The sequence below is a fragment of the Oncorhynchus kisutch genome, linkage group LG15 (assembly GCF_002021735.2).
Source record: "Oncorhynchus kisutch isolate 150728-3 linkage group LG15, Okis_V2, whole genome shotgun sequence".
Taxonomy (NCBI): domain Eukaryota; kingdom Metazoa; phylum Chordata; class Actinopteri; order Salmoniformes; family Salmonidae; genus Oncorhynchus; species Oncorhynchus kisutch.
The window spans coordinates 85,299,538-85,315,147 of NC_034188.2; the positions used below are offsets into that span (position 1 = coordinate 85,299,538).

At 47.9% G+C, this 15,610-nt stretch overlaps 1 protein-coding gene across 1 annotated transcript in view; it reads left to right on the forward strand.

Moving 5' to 3' along the window:
• The window catches only part of plch1 (phospholipase C, eta 1), a 139,681-nt gene that overhangs the window by 112,097 nt on the left and 11,974 nt on the right, over positions 1 to 15,610 (forward strand). Inside the window, exons 13-20 of the mRNA XM_031791220.1 lie at positions 275 to 337; positions 1,446 to 1,540; positions 3,865 to 3,962; positions 4,291 to 4,470; positions 7,096 to 7,203; positions 7,445 to 7,569; positions 7,712 to 7,796; positions 9,551 to 9,697. Coding sequence (XP_031647080.1) covers positions 275 to 337; positions 1,446 to 1,540; positions 3,865 to 3,962; positions 4,291 to 4,470; positions 7,096 to 7,203; positions 7,445 to 7,569; positions 7,712 to 7,796; positions 9,551 to 9,697 — 901 coding nt within the window. The remainder of the gene's footprint in view (positions 1 to 274; positions 338 to 1,445; positions 1,541 to 3,864; positions 3,963 to 4,290; positions 4,471 to 7,095; positions 7,204 to 7,444; positions 7,570 to 7,711; positions 7,797 to 9,550; positions 9,698 to 15,610) is intronic.

Consider the following 15,610-nt stretch of genomic DNA (forward strand, 5'->3'; position numbering starts at 1 on the left):
TTGGCGTATCATTTCTTTTGGAGGACACATGACTCGACATTCACCTCTCCCGAGCCCGGTGGGGAGTTGCAGGATAAAATTAAAAATCAAGATATAATGGTGTGTACAGCAGTAGTTTTACAGGACGGTGTGTGTATGGACAGTATATGAATATAATGGTGTGTACAGCAGTAGTTTTACAGGACGGTGTCTGTATGGACAGTATATGAATATAAAAGGTGTGTACTGCACTAGTCTCTCAGCTCATCTTGTCTATTTTTTTTTGTGCCTCTAGAATCCCAAAGAGGGACTTAAAAAATCCCAAAGTCGATCATTCATCAGCAACATCAAGCAAAAGGTGAGATCATCTCTGCTCTTTCACTATCATCTTTGTCCGTTACAGACATCAAGATGTTCTACTCCGATGGACATGTCTCTATTGCTTGTCAAATATCTTTGTCCACAATGTCCAGATCATAACTCTACAATGTTTGTACTGTCTCAGGTCTGCCAATGGGAAAATTCCTTTCTATTTAAAACTAAACCATTGGTTTTCTAGTGATGGCGTTTAAATGGCGAGCCTTAGAAGTCAGGATAATGATCTATTGACACAGGGTCCAGTTTGTGAGGCTGAAGAATGCCCTGCTAACTGCCTGTCTGTCTGTCTGTCTGTTTCTTTTCCTTGAAGAGCACTTCTCATGTCTCATCTCCCTCTCTCTTACATTGTTCCAGTCTGTCTGTCTGTCTAAATGTCGGACTGCTAAATGTCAGACTGCTAAACGTCAGAGCGCTAAATGTCAGAGCTCTAAATGTCAGAGCGCTAAATGTCAGAGCGCTAAATGTCAGAGCGCTAAATGTCAGACTGCTAAATGTCAGAGCGCTAAATGCCAGACTGCTAAATGCCAGACTGCTAAATGTCAGACTGCTAAATGTCAGACTGCTAAATGTCAGACTGCTAAATGTCAGACTGCTAAACGTCAGAGCGCTAAACGTCAGAGCGCTAAATGTCAGAGCGCTAAATGTCAGACTGCTAAATGTCAGAGCGCTAAATGTCAGACTGCTAAATGTCAGAGAGCTAAATGTCAGAGCGCTAAATGTCAGAGCGCTAAATGTCAGAGCGCTAAATGTCAGACTGCTAAACGTCAGACTGTTAAACGTCAGACTGCTAAACGTCAGACTGCTAAACATCAGACTGCTAAACGTCAGACTGCTAAATGTCAGACTGCTAAACGTCAGAGCGCTAAACGTCAGACTGCTAAATGTCAGAGCGCTAAATGTCAGACTGTTAAATGTTGGACCTCTAAATGTCAGAGCGCTAAATGTCAGACTGCTAAACGTCAGAGCGCTAAACGTCAGAGCGCTAAATGTCAGACTGCTAAATGTAGGACAATGACTACTACATGTATGGGCAATGCTAATGGGAAGTATCTGAAAATGTGTGTGTGTGTGTTTCCCTCCTCCTGCAGAGACACTCTAAATCCAGGCTGAAGTCCCAGAGTACCGATGGAGAGGAGGAAGGACAGGAGACCTCTGGGAAAGAGGCGGGAGGACAGATCACCAGGTCAGCTCTCAATGACTCTCTTGTCATACGGACCCATGCTCATTGCTGACTCCCACCTTGAGATTTGCATGGAGAACTCACACATTCACACATAAATCATGTTATGTCATAGTGAAACTACATGCATGGATTTTAAATTAGGATTAGTGAGTTAGGTTCTTCTGTTCTGTCAGCTCAAATCCTGCTTTACCTGACAGAACAGCAAGCTGCAGCCTGGAGCAACTTCCACTCATGTATTTGAAGGGCCCTAAACCCTTTATACGCGCCCTTAATCTTCTTTGAAGTGCCCTAAGTGTCTATTTATTGACCGTAACCAGACTTTGAAGTGCCCTGTCTGTGTGTGTTCCATCTTCTTCTAATAGTCGATCACATGTGTGTGTAAAGTGTGAAATGTTATTACATTATGTACATGTCTTCAGGAATAGTCAAGATGGATGTAAGGCTCTTCCTGTGTGTGTGTGTGTGTGTGTGTGTGTGCTGTTGGCCTGCCTCCATATCCCTTTAGTGTGTCAATGAAAGCTGTTTGATCTGGTCTGTATAAGTTCTTTCCCTGTGATGCTTTTTCCTGTGGGGTATAAACTGTGATGATCTTCCCTGTGGGGTGTAAACTGTGATGATCTTCCCTGTGGGGTGTAAACTGTGATGATCTTCCCTGTGGGGTGTAAACTGTGATGATCTTCCCTGTGGGGTGTAAACTGTGATGCTGTGGGTTGTAAACTGTGATGCTGTGGGGTGTAAAGTGTGATGCCCTTCTCTGTGGGGTGTAAACTGTGATGCCCTTCTCTGTGGGGTGATTCTGTGGGGTGTAAACTGTGATGCCCTTCTCTGTGGGGTGTAAACTGTGATGCCCTTCTCTGTGGGGTGATTCTGTGGGGTGTAAACTGTGATGCCCTTCTCTGTGGGTGTAAACTGTGATTCTGTGGAGTGTAAACTGTGATTCGGTGGGGTGTAAACTGTGACTCTGTGGGGTGTAAACTGTGATTCTGTGGGGTGTAAACTGTGACTCTGTGGGGTGTAAACTGTGATTCTGTGGGGTGTAAACTGTGACTCTGTGGAGTGTAAACTGTGATTCTGTGGGGTGTAAGCTGTGATTCTGTGGGGTGTAAACTGTGTTTCTGTGGGGTGTAAACTGTGATTCTGTGGGGTGTAAACTGTGTTTCTGTGGGGTGTAAACTGTGATTCTGTGGGGTGTAAACTGTGATTCTGTGGGGTGTAACCTGTGATTCTGTGGGGTGTAAACTGTGATGCCCTTCTCTGTGGGGTGTAAACTGTGATTCCCTTCTCTGTGGGGTGTAAACTGTGATTCTGTGGAGTGTAAGCTGTGAATCTGTGGAGTGTAAACTGTGATTCTGTGGGGTGTAAACTGATTCTGTGGGGTGTAAGCTGTGATTCTGTGGGGTGTAAACTGTGTTTCTGTGGGGTGTAAACTGTGATTCTGTAGGGTGTAAGCTGTGATTCTGTGGGGTGTAAACTGTGTTTCTGTGGGGTGTAAACTGTGATTCTGTGGGGTGTAAACTGTGATTCTGTGGGGTGTAACCTGTGATTCTCCTGGGTGTAAACTGTGATTCTGTGGGGTGTAAACTGCGATTCTGTGGGGTGTAAACTGTGACTCTTTGGGGTGTAAACTGTGACTCTGTGGGGTGTAAACTGTGATTCTGTGGGGTGTAAGCTGTGATTCTGTGGGGTGTAAGCTGTGACTCTGTGGGGTGTAAACTGTGACTCTGTGGGGTGTAAACTGTGATTCTGTGGGGTGTAAACTGTGACACTGTGGGGTGTAAACTGTGACTCTGTGGGGTGTAAACTGTGACTCTGTGGGGTGTAAACGGGTGTAAACTGTGATTCTGTGGGGTGTAAACTGTGACTCTGTGGGGTGTAAACTGTGATTCTGTGGGGTGTAAGCTGTGATTCTGTGGGGTGTAAACTGTGTTTCTGTGGGGTGTAAACTGTGATTCTGTGGGGTGTAAACTATGATTCTGTGGGGTGTAAACTGTGTTTCTGTGGGGTGTAAACTGTGATTCTGTGGGGTGTAACCTGTGATTCTGTGGGGTGTAAGCTGTGATTCTGTGGGGTGTAAACTGTGTTTCTGTGGGGTGTAAACTGTGATTCTGTGGGGTGTAAACTGTGATTCTGTGGGGTGTAAACTGTCACTTTGATGGACACTCCACTTTACTTCACATGCTGTTGTCACTGTGCGTGTCTTTCCGTCCTACTTTCTCAATTCTATCCATTCTACTCTCTCTTTATCCATTCTGCTCTATGCCTCTTCTTCCATTCCACCTCTCCTTCCTCCTTCATACTCTTTCTGTGGTTTCATCTTGCTGTAGGGGAGGGAGGAAAAGGAAGACGATGAAGCTGAGTAGAGATCTGTCAGACCTGGTTGTTTTCACTAACTCTGTGGCCTCTCAGGAGGGACTGGACGACAGTAAGAAAACACACACTCTTAAAGACATTATCTCTCTCTGCTAAGCCCTTAACCAATCCAAAACCAATCCCCTTCCCACGCATCAGGCTCTCTCGCTATCCCTATCTCCCATCTCATTGGCACTCCCACTCCCTCTCTCTCTTTCACTCTCGTCCTCTTCCTCACCCCATTCAGTCTCTCTGTCTCTCTCTCTCTCTCTCTCCCTATTCTCCTTCTCTCACTTCCATACCCTCTCTCTCTTTCATTCATCCATCTCCTTTTACATTCACTGCTCAGCCCTTTCCTCTCCTCATTTCCTCTCTCATCCCTCTCTCCTTTCGTCTGTCAGGTACTCCTGGGAATGTTCTGTCATTCAGTGAGACTCGTGCCCAGCAGCTAGTGAACCACAGAGCTGAGCGCTTCCTGTGTTTCAACCAGCGACAGCTGTCTAGAATCTACCCCTCAGCCTACCGTATAGACTCGTCCAACTTCAACCCTCAGCTCTACTGGAATGTGGGCTGTCAGCTGGGTAAGAAACATCACGTCTGAACAATCTTATTGTCATGTTTTGCGGATACTTGTTAAGTAAAAAAAATGGCATGAAATATTTTTATAAAAATAAACAAATACAAAAAAATACTGTATATATCCCTGCCCAGCCATCTACCTCCTCCAGCCATCTACCTCCTCCAGCCATCTACCTCCTCCAGCCATCTACCTCCTCCAGCCATCTACCTCCTCCAGCCATCTACCTCCTCCTCCAGTCCTCATCCTCTCTCTCTCCCAGTCCTCCTCTCTCTCTCTCTCTCTCTCTCTCCCCCAGTCCTCCTCTCTCTCTCTCTCTCTCGCTCTCTCCTCCAGTCCTCCTCTCTCTCTCTCTCTCTCTCTCTCTCTCTCCCAGTCCTCCTCTCTCTCTCTCTCTCTCTCTCTCAGTCCTCCTCTCTCTCTCTCTCTCTCCCAGTCCTCCTCTCTCTCTCTCTCTCTCTCTCTCCCAGTCCTCCTCTCTCTCTCTCTCTCTCTCTCTCTCTCTCTCTCTCTCTCTCCCCCAGTCCTCCTCTCTCTCTCTCTCTCTCTCTCTCTCTCGCTCTCTCCTCCAGTCCTCCTCTCTCTCTTTCTCTCTCCCCCAGTCCTCCGTTCTCTCTCTCTCTCTCTCTCTCTCTCTCTCTCTCTCTCTCTCTCTCTCTCTCTCTCTCTCTCCCAGTCCTCCTCTCTCTCTCTCTCTCTCTCTCTCCCCCACTCCTCCTCTCTCTCTCTCTCCCCCAGTCCTCCGTTCTCTCTCTCTCTCTTTCTCTCTCTCTCTCTCTCTCTCTCTCTCCCAGTCCTCCTCTCTCTCTCTCTCTCTCTCTCTCTCCCCCACTCCTCCTCTCTCTCTCTCTCCCCAGTCCTCCTCTCTCTCTCTCTCTCTCTCTCTCGCTCTCTCCCCCAGTCCTTTTCACTGCCTCTCTCTCTCTCTCTCTCTCTCCCCCAGTCCTCCTCTCTCTCTCTCTCTCTCTCTCTCTCCCCCAGTCCTCCTCTCTCCCTCTCTCCCCCAGTCCTCCCTCTCTCTCTCTCTCTCTCTCTCTCCCCCAGTCCTCTCAATACAATTCAAGGGACTTTATTGGCATGGGAAACATATGTTAACATTGTCAAAGCAAGTGAAGTAGATATATATATATTTTTGTGGACAGTGTGCACATAGCCTGTCTTCTCTTGAGAGCCATGTCTGCCTACGGCGGCCCTTCTCAATAGCAAGGCTATGCTCACTGAGTCTGTACATAGCCAAAGCTTTCTTGAAGTTTGAGTCAGTCACAGTGGTCAGGTATTCTGCCACTGTGTACTCTCTGTTTAGGGACAAATAGCATTCTAGTTTGCTCTGTTTTTTGTTAATTCTTTCCAATGTGTCAAGTAATTATCTTTTTGTTTTCTCATGATTTGGTTGGGTCTAATTGTGTTGCTGTCCTGGGGCTCTGTGGGGTATGATTGTGTTTGTGAACAGAGCCCCAGGACCAGCTTGTTTAGGGGACTCTTCTACAGGTTCATTTCTCTGTAGGTTCTGGAAGGTTTGGGAATCACTTCCTTTTAGGTAGATGAAGAATTTAATGGCTCTTTTCTGGATTTTGATAATTAGCGGGTATCGGCCCTAATTCTGCTCTGCATGCATTATTTGGTGTTTTACGTTGTACACAGAGGATATTTTTGCATACAGGGTCTCCATTTGGTGTTTGCCCCATTTTGTGAATTTTTGGTTGGTGAGAGGACCCCAGAACTCACAACCATTAAGGGCAATGGGCTCTATAACTGATTAAAGTATTTTTTAGCCAGATCCTAATTGCCCTATCTACCCCCACTCCCCCAGTCCTCTAGACTGCCCCCCCATCTCTCAGTCTTTGTCTCTGTCTCTCCCTATTCAATTGAATTCAAAGGACTCAAAATACACAATAAAATAGAACAGTAACATTACACACAAGTTCCAAAGGAATAGAGACATTTCAAATGTCATATTATGTCTATAGAGTGTTGTAACAATGGTGTTTGTTCTTCACTGGTTTCCCTTTTCTTGTGGCAAAAGGTCACAAATATTTCTGCTGTGATGGCCCACTGTCTCTCTCTTTCTCTCTCGCTCTTTTTCTCTCTCTTTCTCCTACTGTAAACAAGAGTTTGAGGAGAATAGGTTCTGATTGCCAGGTCCCATTGAGGACCTTTGACCTCTACTCCTCTCCTTTTCTGTGTTTTCCTCCTAATCCCTTAACACCGTGTCCTGTGGTGGGATCGTTGCCACGTTCATTGAGCTCAAATTTCTCGGTCTAGTTGTGTTGTTCAGACCAGACTGACCATCAGTGGAAGTGGAACACATTCTCTGTCTGTCTGTCTGTCTGTCTGTCTGTCTGTCTGTCTGTCTGTCTGTCTGTCTGTCTGTCTGTCTGTCTGTCTGTCTGTCTGTCTGTCTGTCTGTCTGTCTGTCTGTCTGTCTGTCTGTCTGTCTGTCTGTCTGTCTGTCTGTCTGTCTGTCTGTCTGTCTGTCTGCCTGTCTGCCTGTCTGCCTGTCTGTCTGTGATTTCAGCTATATTCTCCACCACGCCTCCCTGTTCCCATGGACACACAGACAGAACCCCTGTGTGTATTTGTTCAGAGGATGAACAGACCGATAAAAGTTTCCTAAATGTGTTTTCCTCAGTGGCTCTGAACTACCAGACAGAGGGTCGGATGATGCAGCTGAACAGAGCCAAGTTCATGGTGAACGGTGACTGTGGCTACGCCCTCAAACCTCCACCCATGTGTAAAGGTACTGATACACACACACACACACACACACACACACACACACACACACACACACACACACACACACACACACACACACACACACACACACACACACACACACACACACACACACACACACACACACACACACACACACACACACACACAGAGAGAGAGAGCTGAGGAGTTGATGTGATTCTAGACTATTGAGGATGCATTCTATCGTAGTACTGTTCTGATTGGTTGTTTTACTCTTTCAGGCTCGTTCAACCCGTTCAGTGACGACCCCCTCCCTGCCTACCCCAAGAAACAGCTGGTGCTGAAAATCATCAGTGGACAGCAGCTTCCCAAACCACCAGACTCTATGTTGGGGGACCGAGGAGAGGTACACACATAGACTCATTCTCTGCCAACATAATGGATAGTTTGCTCAATAATCTCTTTGGCTTGTAAATGTGTTGCCACCTGTTAGCATAGTGTTGCTAAGCTCCAATGATGCTGTAACTCTGTTCCCTCTTCTGCTTCAGATCATTGACCCGTTTGTAGAGGTGGAGATCATCGGCCTGCCAGTGGACTGCTGCAAGGAGCAGACTCGAGTAGTGGACGACAACGGTAACACACACACACATGCACACGCACACTATACAATTTATCATACAGACACTTCACTCATCCATAGAACCATATATGACATTCAGTCAAGTCATCTCTGCACCATGTCATGGATCAGTGCCTCCACACAGTGATCTAATAGTACCACCACCACCTCCAGACATCCATAACCTTTCCCTCCTCTCTCTCTCTCTCTCTCTCTCTCTCTCTCTCTCTCTCTCTCTCTCTCTCTCTCTCTCTCTCTCTCTCTCTCCCTGCTGAACCCTCCTCTTTCCCCCTACTGAACCCTCCTCTCTTCCTGCTGAACCCTGCCCTCTCTCTCTCCCTGCTGAACCCTCCTCTCTTCCTGCTGAACCCTCCTCTCTCTTCCTGTTGAACCCTCCTCTCTCTTTCTGCTGAACCCTCCTCTCTATTCCTGCTGAACCCTCCTCTCTCTTCCTGCTGAACCCTCCTCACTCTCGCTCTCTCCCTGCTGAACCCTCCTCTCTCTCCCTGCTGAACCCTCCTCTCTCCCTGCTGAACCCTCCTCTCTCCCTGCTGAACCCTCCTCTCTCCCTGCTGAACCCTCCTCTCTCTTCCTGTTGAACCCTCCTCTCTCCCTGCTGAACCCTCCTCTCTCTCTCCCTGCTGAACCCTCCTCTCTCTCCCTGCTGAACCCTCCTCTCTCTTCCTGCTGAGCCCTCTTCTCTCTTCCTGCTGAACCCTCCACTCTCTCCCTGCTGAACCCTCCTCTCTCTTCCTGCTGAACCCTCTTCTCTCTTCCTGCTGAACCCTCCTCTCTCTCTCCCTGCTGAACCCTCCTCTCTCTCTCCCTGCTGAACCCTCCTCTCTCTCTCTCCCTGCTGAGCCCTCCTCTCTCTTCCTGCTGAACCCTCTTCTCTCTCCCTGCTGAACCCTCATTTCTCTCCTCCTGCTGAACCCTCCTCTCTCCATGCTGAACCCTCCTCTCTCCTCCTGCTGAGCCCTCCTCTCTCTCCCTGCTGAGCCCTCCTCTCTCTCCCTGCTGAGCCCTCCTCTCTCTCTCCCTGCTGAGCCCTCCTCTCTCTCCCTGCTGAGCCCTCCTCTCTCCTCCTGCTGAGCCCTCCTCTCTCTCCCTGCTGAGCCCTCCTCTCTCTCCCTGCTGAGCCCTCCTCTCTCCTCCTCCTGCTGAACCCTCCTCTCTCTCCTCCTGCTGAACCCTCCTCTCTCTCCTCCTGCTGAGCCCTCCTCTCTCTCCCCGCTGAACCCTCCTCTCCCTCCCTGCTGAACCCTCCTCTCCCTCCCTGCTGAACCCTCCTCTCTCTCCCTGCTGAACCCTCCTCTCTCCCTGCTGAACCCTCCTCTCTCTCCCTGCTGAACCCTCCTCTCTCTCCCTGCTGAGCCCTCCTCTCTCTCTGTGTGTGAGAGTCAGTGTGACTGTGACCTGCCACCCAGACCCAGTCATCTATTCTAAACATAGATGACAGGCAACAGGGCAGTACTGGGCCAAACACACCATAGACACATGACTTTTGGACTTGAATCAATGTTGTATTGGTCACTCAGTTTGTTAGATCTTGTTGTGAGTGTGTGTTCCCACAGAGACAGTACCCTTTGCATATGCCCCAAACATAGCTGAGGCATGCTCGGGGGTGTGTGTTTTAGTGTGAGTGCGTGTGTGTGTGTGCGTGTGTGTGAGAGTGTGTGAGAGTGTGTGTGTGTGTGAGTGTGTGTGTGAGTGCGTGTGTGTGAGTGAGTGCGTGTGTGTGTGCTCTGACACAGTGTGTGTTGTCCAGGTTTTAACCCCGTGTGGGAGGAGAACTTGTCCTTTACCCTCCACATGGCGGAGGTGGCTCTGGTGCGTTTCCTTGTCTGGGACCATGACCCCATCGGACGAGACTTTGTGGGCCAGAGGACTGTGGCCTTCAGTAGCCTGATGCCAGGTCAGTGAGTGAGTGTGTGTGAGTATGTGTTTGTGAGCGTGTGTGTGTCTGTGTTTTTTTGTGCGTGTTTGTGTGTGTGGATGTGTTTGTTAGCGTGTTTGTGTCTTGTATGTTTGTGAGTGTGTGTGTGTGTGTGTGTTTGTGTGTGTTTGTGTGTGTGTGTGTTTGTGTGTTTGGGGATGTGTGTGTGTTGGGATGTGTGTGTGAGTGTGTGGATGTGGATGTGTGTGTGTGTGTGTGTGTGTGTGTGTGTGTGTTTGGGGATGTGTCTGTGTGTTGGGATGTGTGTGTGTTTGGGGATGTGTGTGTGTTGGGATGTGTGTGTGTGAGTGTGTGTGTGTGGATGTGTGTGGATGTGTGTGTGTGTTTGGGGATGTGTGTGTGTGTGTGTTGGGATGTGTGTGTGTTTGGGGATGTGTGTGTGTTGGGATGTGTGTGTGTGGATGTGTGTGTGTGTGTGTGTGTGTTGGGATGTCTGTGTGTGAGTGTGTGTGTGGATGTGTGGATGTGTGTGTGTGTGGATGTGTGTGTGTGTGGGGATGTGTGTGTGTGTGTGGGGGGGGATGTGTGTGTGTGGGGATGTGTGTGTGTGAGTGTGGGGATGTGTGTGTGAGTGTGTGTGTGGATGTATGTGTGTGTGTGTGTGTGGGGATGTGTGTGTGTGTGAGTGTGTGTGTGGATGTGTGTGTGTGTGTGTGTGTGGTGTGGGGGGGGGGGTGTGGGGGGATGTGTGTGTGTTTGGGGATGTGTGTGTGTGTGTGTGTGTGTGTGTGTGTGTGTGTGTGTGTGTGTGTGTGTGTGTGTGTGTGTGTGTGTGTGTGTGTGTGGATGTGTGTGTGTGTGTGTGGGGGGGGGGGGGGGTGTGTGTGGGGATGTGTGAGTGTGTGTGTGGATGTGTGTGTGTGTGTGTGTGTGTGTGGGAGGGGGGGGGGATGTGTGTGTGTGTGTGGGGGGGGATGTGTGTGTGTTTGGGGATGTGTGTGTGTGTGTGTGTGTGCAGAATGCCTGTAGTTGTGTTGGAATAAAGTGAAGGAGCATACAGTACTGTAGAAGCCAGCATGTTGTCTTTATGAATGAGTGTATCATGTCACTTTGTATCACATCATTGGAAGTGCCAGAGGCTCCTGGGAAAGTGCCTGTACATAGAGGCAACAGTGTCTTCTCTTGTGAACTATGATACATGGACCTTATGTATGACTTACTGATTATTTTGGTCCAATCACACGCCTGTCTGTGACAGAGTTGTCCCTGAACTCCCTCACACTCCCCCATCTCTCTCTCTCTCTCCCCTCTCTCTCTCTCTCTCTCTCTCTCTCTCTCTATCTATCTATCTCTCACTACCTCTCCATCTCTCTCTCTCTCTCTGCCTCTCCCTCTCTCTCTGTCCCTCCCTCTCCCCCCTCTCTCTCTCTCTCTCTGCCTCTCCATCTCTCTTTCTCTCTCTATCTCTCTCTGCCTCTCCATCTCCATCTCTCTCTCTGTCCCCCCTCTCTCTCGCTCTCTCTCTCTGCCTCTCCATCTCTCTCTCTGTCCCTCCCTCCCTCTCTCTCTCTCTCGCTCTCTCTCTCTCTCTCTATCTCTCTCTCTGCCTCTCCATCTCTCTCTATCTCTCACTCTCTCTCTTTGTCTCTCTCTTTGTCTCTCTCTCTCTCTCTCACACTCTCTCTCTCACTCTCACTCTCTCTCTGTCCCTCTCAAATCAAATCAAATCAAATTTTATTTGTCACATACACATGGTTAGCAGATGTTAATGCGAGTGTAGCGAAATGCTTGTGCTTCTAGTTCCGACAATGCAGTAATAACCAACAAGTAATCTAGCTAACAATTCCAAAACTACTACCTCATAGACACAAGTGTAAAACAAAGTGGCATAGTTAAAGTGGCTAGTGATACATGTATTACATAAAGATGCAGTAGATGATATAGAGTACAGTAAACATTATATTAGGTAGCATTGTTTAAAGTGTCTAGTGATATATTTTACATAATTTCCCATCAATTCCCATTATTAAAGTGGCTGGAGTTGAGTCAGTGTGTTGGCAGCAGCCACTCAATGTTAGTGGTGGCTGTTTAACAGTCTGATGGCCTTGAGATAGAAGCAGTTTTTCAGTCTCTCGGTCCCAGCTTTGATGCACATGTACTGACCTCGCCTTCTGGATGATAGCGGGGTGAACAGGCACTGGCTCGGGTGGTTGTTGTCCTTGATGATCTTTATGACCTTCCTGTGACATCGGGTGGTGTAGGTGTCCTGGAGGGCAGGTAGTTTGCCCCCGGTGATGCGTTGTGCAGACCTCACTACCCTCTGGAGAGCCTTATGGTTGAGGGCGGAGCAGTTGCCGTACCAGGCGGTGATACATCCCGACAGGATGCTCTCGATTGTGCATCTGTAGAAGTTTGTGAGTGCTTTTGGTGACAAGCCGAATTTCTTCAGCCTCCTGAGGTTGAAGAGGCGCTGCTGCGCCTTCTTCACGATGCTGTCTGTGTGGGTGGACCAATTCAGTTTGTCTGTGATGTGTACGCCGAGGAACTTAAAACTTACTACCCTCTCCACTACTGTTCCATCGATGTGGATAGGGGGGTGTGCCCTAAGTCCACAATCATCTCCTTAGTTTTGTTGACGTTGAGTGTAAGGTTATTTTCCTGACATCACACTCCGAGGGCCCTCACCTCCTCCCTGTAGGCCGTCTCATCGTTGTTGGTAATCAAGCCTACCACTGTTGTGTCGTTTGCAAACTTGATGATTGAGTTGGAGGCGTGCGTGGCCACGCAGTCGTGGGTGAACAGGGAGTACAGGAGAGGGCTCAGAACGCACCCTTGTGGGGCCCCAGTGCTGAGGATCAACGGGGTGGAGATGTTGTTGCCTATCCTCACCACCTGGGGGCGGCCCGTCAGGAAGTCCAGTACCCAGTTGCACAGGGTGGGGTCGAGACCCAGGGTCTCGAGCTTGATGACGAGCTTGGAGGGCAGTATGGTGTTAAATGCCGAGCTGTAGTCGATGAACAGCATTCTCATATAGGTATTCCTCTTGTCCAGATGGGTTAGGGCAGTGTGCAGTGTGGTTGATATTGCATCGTCTGTGGACCTATTTGGGCGGTAAGTAAATTGGAGTGGGTCTAGGGTGTCAGGTAGGGTGGAGGTGATATGGTCCTTGACTAGTCTCTCAAAGCACTTCATGATGACGGAAGTGAGTGCTACGGGGCGGTAGTCGTTTAGCTCGGTTACCTTAGCTTTCTTGGGAACAGGAACAATGGTGGCCCTCTTGAAGCATGTGGGAACAACAGACTGGGATAGGGATTGATTGAATATGTCCGTAAACACACCAGCCAGCTGGTCTGCGCATGCTCTGAGGGCGCGGCTGGGGATTCCGTCTGGGCCTGCAGCCTTGCGAGGGTTAACACGTTTAAATGTTTTCCTCACTTCGGCTGCAGTGAAGGAGAGTCCGCATGTTTTGGTTGCGGGCCGTGTCAGTGGCACTGTATTGTCCTCAAAGCGGGCAAAAAAGTTATTTAGTCTGTGTGGGAGCAAGACATCCTGGTCCGTGACGGGGCTGGTTTTCTTTTTGTAATCCGTGAATTGAGATTCTAATTTGTCTCTATACTGACGCTTAGCTTGTTTGATTGCCATGCAGAGGGAATAGCTACACTGTTCGTATTCGGTCATGTTTCCGGTCACCTTGCCCTGATTAAAAGCAGTGGTTCGCGCTTTCAGTTTCACGCGAATGCTGCCATCAATCCACGGTTTCTGGTTTGGGAATGTTTTACCAGCGTTGAACAGACCTCCAGAGCTTCTTGTTTTAGTTTCTGTCTGTAGGCAGGGATCAACAAAATGGAGTCGTGGTCAGCTTTTCCGAAAGGAGAGCGGGGCAGGGCCTTATATGCGTCGCAGAAGTTAGAATAGCAATGATCCAAGGTCTTTCCACCCCTGGTTGCACAATCGATATGCTGATACAATTTAGGGAGTCTTGTTTTCAGATTAGCCTTGTTAAAATCCCCAGCTACAATGAATGCAGCCTCAGGTTATATGGATTCCAGTTTGCAAAGAGTCAAATAAAGTTAGTTCAGAGCCATCGATGTGTCTGCTTGGGGGGGAATATATACGGCTGTGATTATAATCGAAGAGAATTCCCTTGGTAGATAATGCGGTCGACATTTGATTGTGAGGAATTCTAAATCAGGTGAACAGAAAGACTTGAGTTCCTGTATGTCGTTAACCATGAAGCATACGCCCCCGCCCCTCTTCTTACCAGAAAGATGTTTGTTTCTGTCGGCGCGATGCGTGGAGAAACCAGCTGGCTGCACCGACTCCGATATCGTCTCTCCAGTGAGCCAATCAAGGGGCTTTATTGGCATGGGAAACATATGCTAACATTGCCAAAGCAAGTGAAGTAGATAATATACAAAAGTGAAGTAAACAATGAACAGTAAAAATTACTCACAGACGTTTCAAAACAATAAACACATTAAAAATGTCATATTATGTATATTTACAGTTTAGTAACGATGTACAAATGGTTAATGTACAAAAGGGAAAATAAATAAGCATAAATATGGGCTGTATTTGCAATGGTGTTTGTTCTTCACTGGTTGACCTTTTCTTGTGACAACAGGTCACAAATCTTGCTGCTATGATGGCACACTGTGGTATTTCATCCAGTAGATATGGGAGTTTATCCAAATCGGGTTTATTTTCAAATTATTTGTGGATCTGTGTAATCTGAGGGAAATATGTGTCTCTAATATGGTCATACATTTGGCAGGAGGTTATGAAGTGCAGCTCAGTTTCCACCTCATTTTGTGGGCAGTGTGCACATAGCCTGTCTTCCGTTGAGAGCCAGGTCTGCCTATGGCAGCCTTTCTCAATAGCAAGGCTATGCTCACTGAGTCTGTACATAGTCAAAGCTTTCTTTAAGTTTGGGTCAGTCACAGTGGTCAGGTATTCTGCCACTGTGTAGTCTCTATTTAGGGACAAATGGCAGTTTGCTCCGTTTTTTTGTTCATTACACATTGGAAATAATTAACTTTTTTTTTCTCATGATTTGGTTGGGTCTAATTGTGTTGCTGTCTTGGGGCTCTGTGGGGTGTGTTTGTGTTTGTGAACAGAGCCCCAGGACCAGCTTGCTTAGAGCGCTCTTCTCCAGGTTAATTTCTCTTTAGGTGATGGCTTTGTTCTGGAAGGTTTGGGAATTGCTTCCTTTTAGGTGGTTGTAGAATTGAATGGCTCTTTTCTGGATTTTGATAATTAGAGGGTATCGGCCTAATTCTGCTCTGCATGCATTATTTGGTGTTCTATGTTGTACACTGAGGAAATCTTTGCAGAGTCTCAATTTGGTGTTTGTCTCATTTTGTGAATTCTTGGTTGGTGAGCGGACCCCAGACCTCACAACCATAAATGGCAATGGGCTCTATAACTGATATAAGTATTTTTAGCCAGATCCTAATTGGTATGTCGAATTTTATGTTCCTTTTGATGGCATTGAATGCCCTTCTTGTCTTGTCTCTCAGATCGTTCACTTTCGCTTTGTGGAATTTACCTGTGGCACTGATGTTTAGGCCAAGGTATGTACAGTTTTTTGTGTGCTCTAGGGCAACAGTGTCTAGATGGAATTCCTAGAGCACACAAAAAACTGAATTCGTATTTGTGGTCCTGGCGACTGGACCTTTTTTGGAATTGTTTTGGTCTTACTGAGATTTACAGTCAGGGCCCAGGTCTGGCAGAATCTGTGCAGAATATCTAGGTGCTGCTGTAGGCCCTCCTTGGTTGGTGACAGAAGCACCAGATCATCAGCAAACAGCAGACATTTGACTTCAGATTCTAGTAGGGTGAGGCCGAGTGCTGCAGACTGTTCTAGTGCCCTCACTAGTTCGTTGATATATATGTTGAAGAGGGTGGGGTTTAAGCTGCATTTGTGTGTTT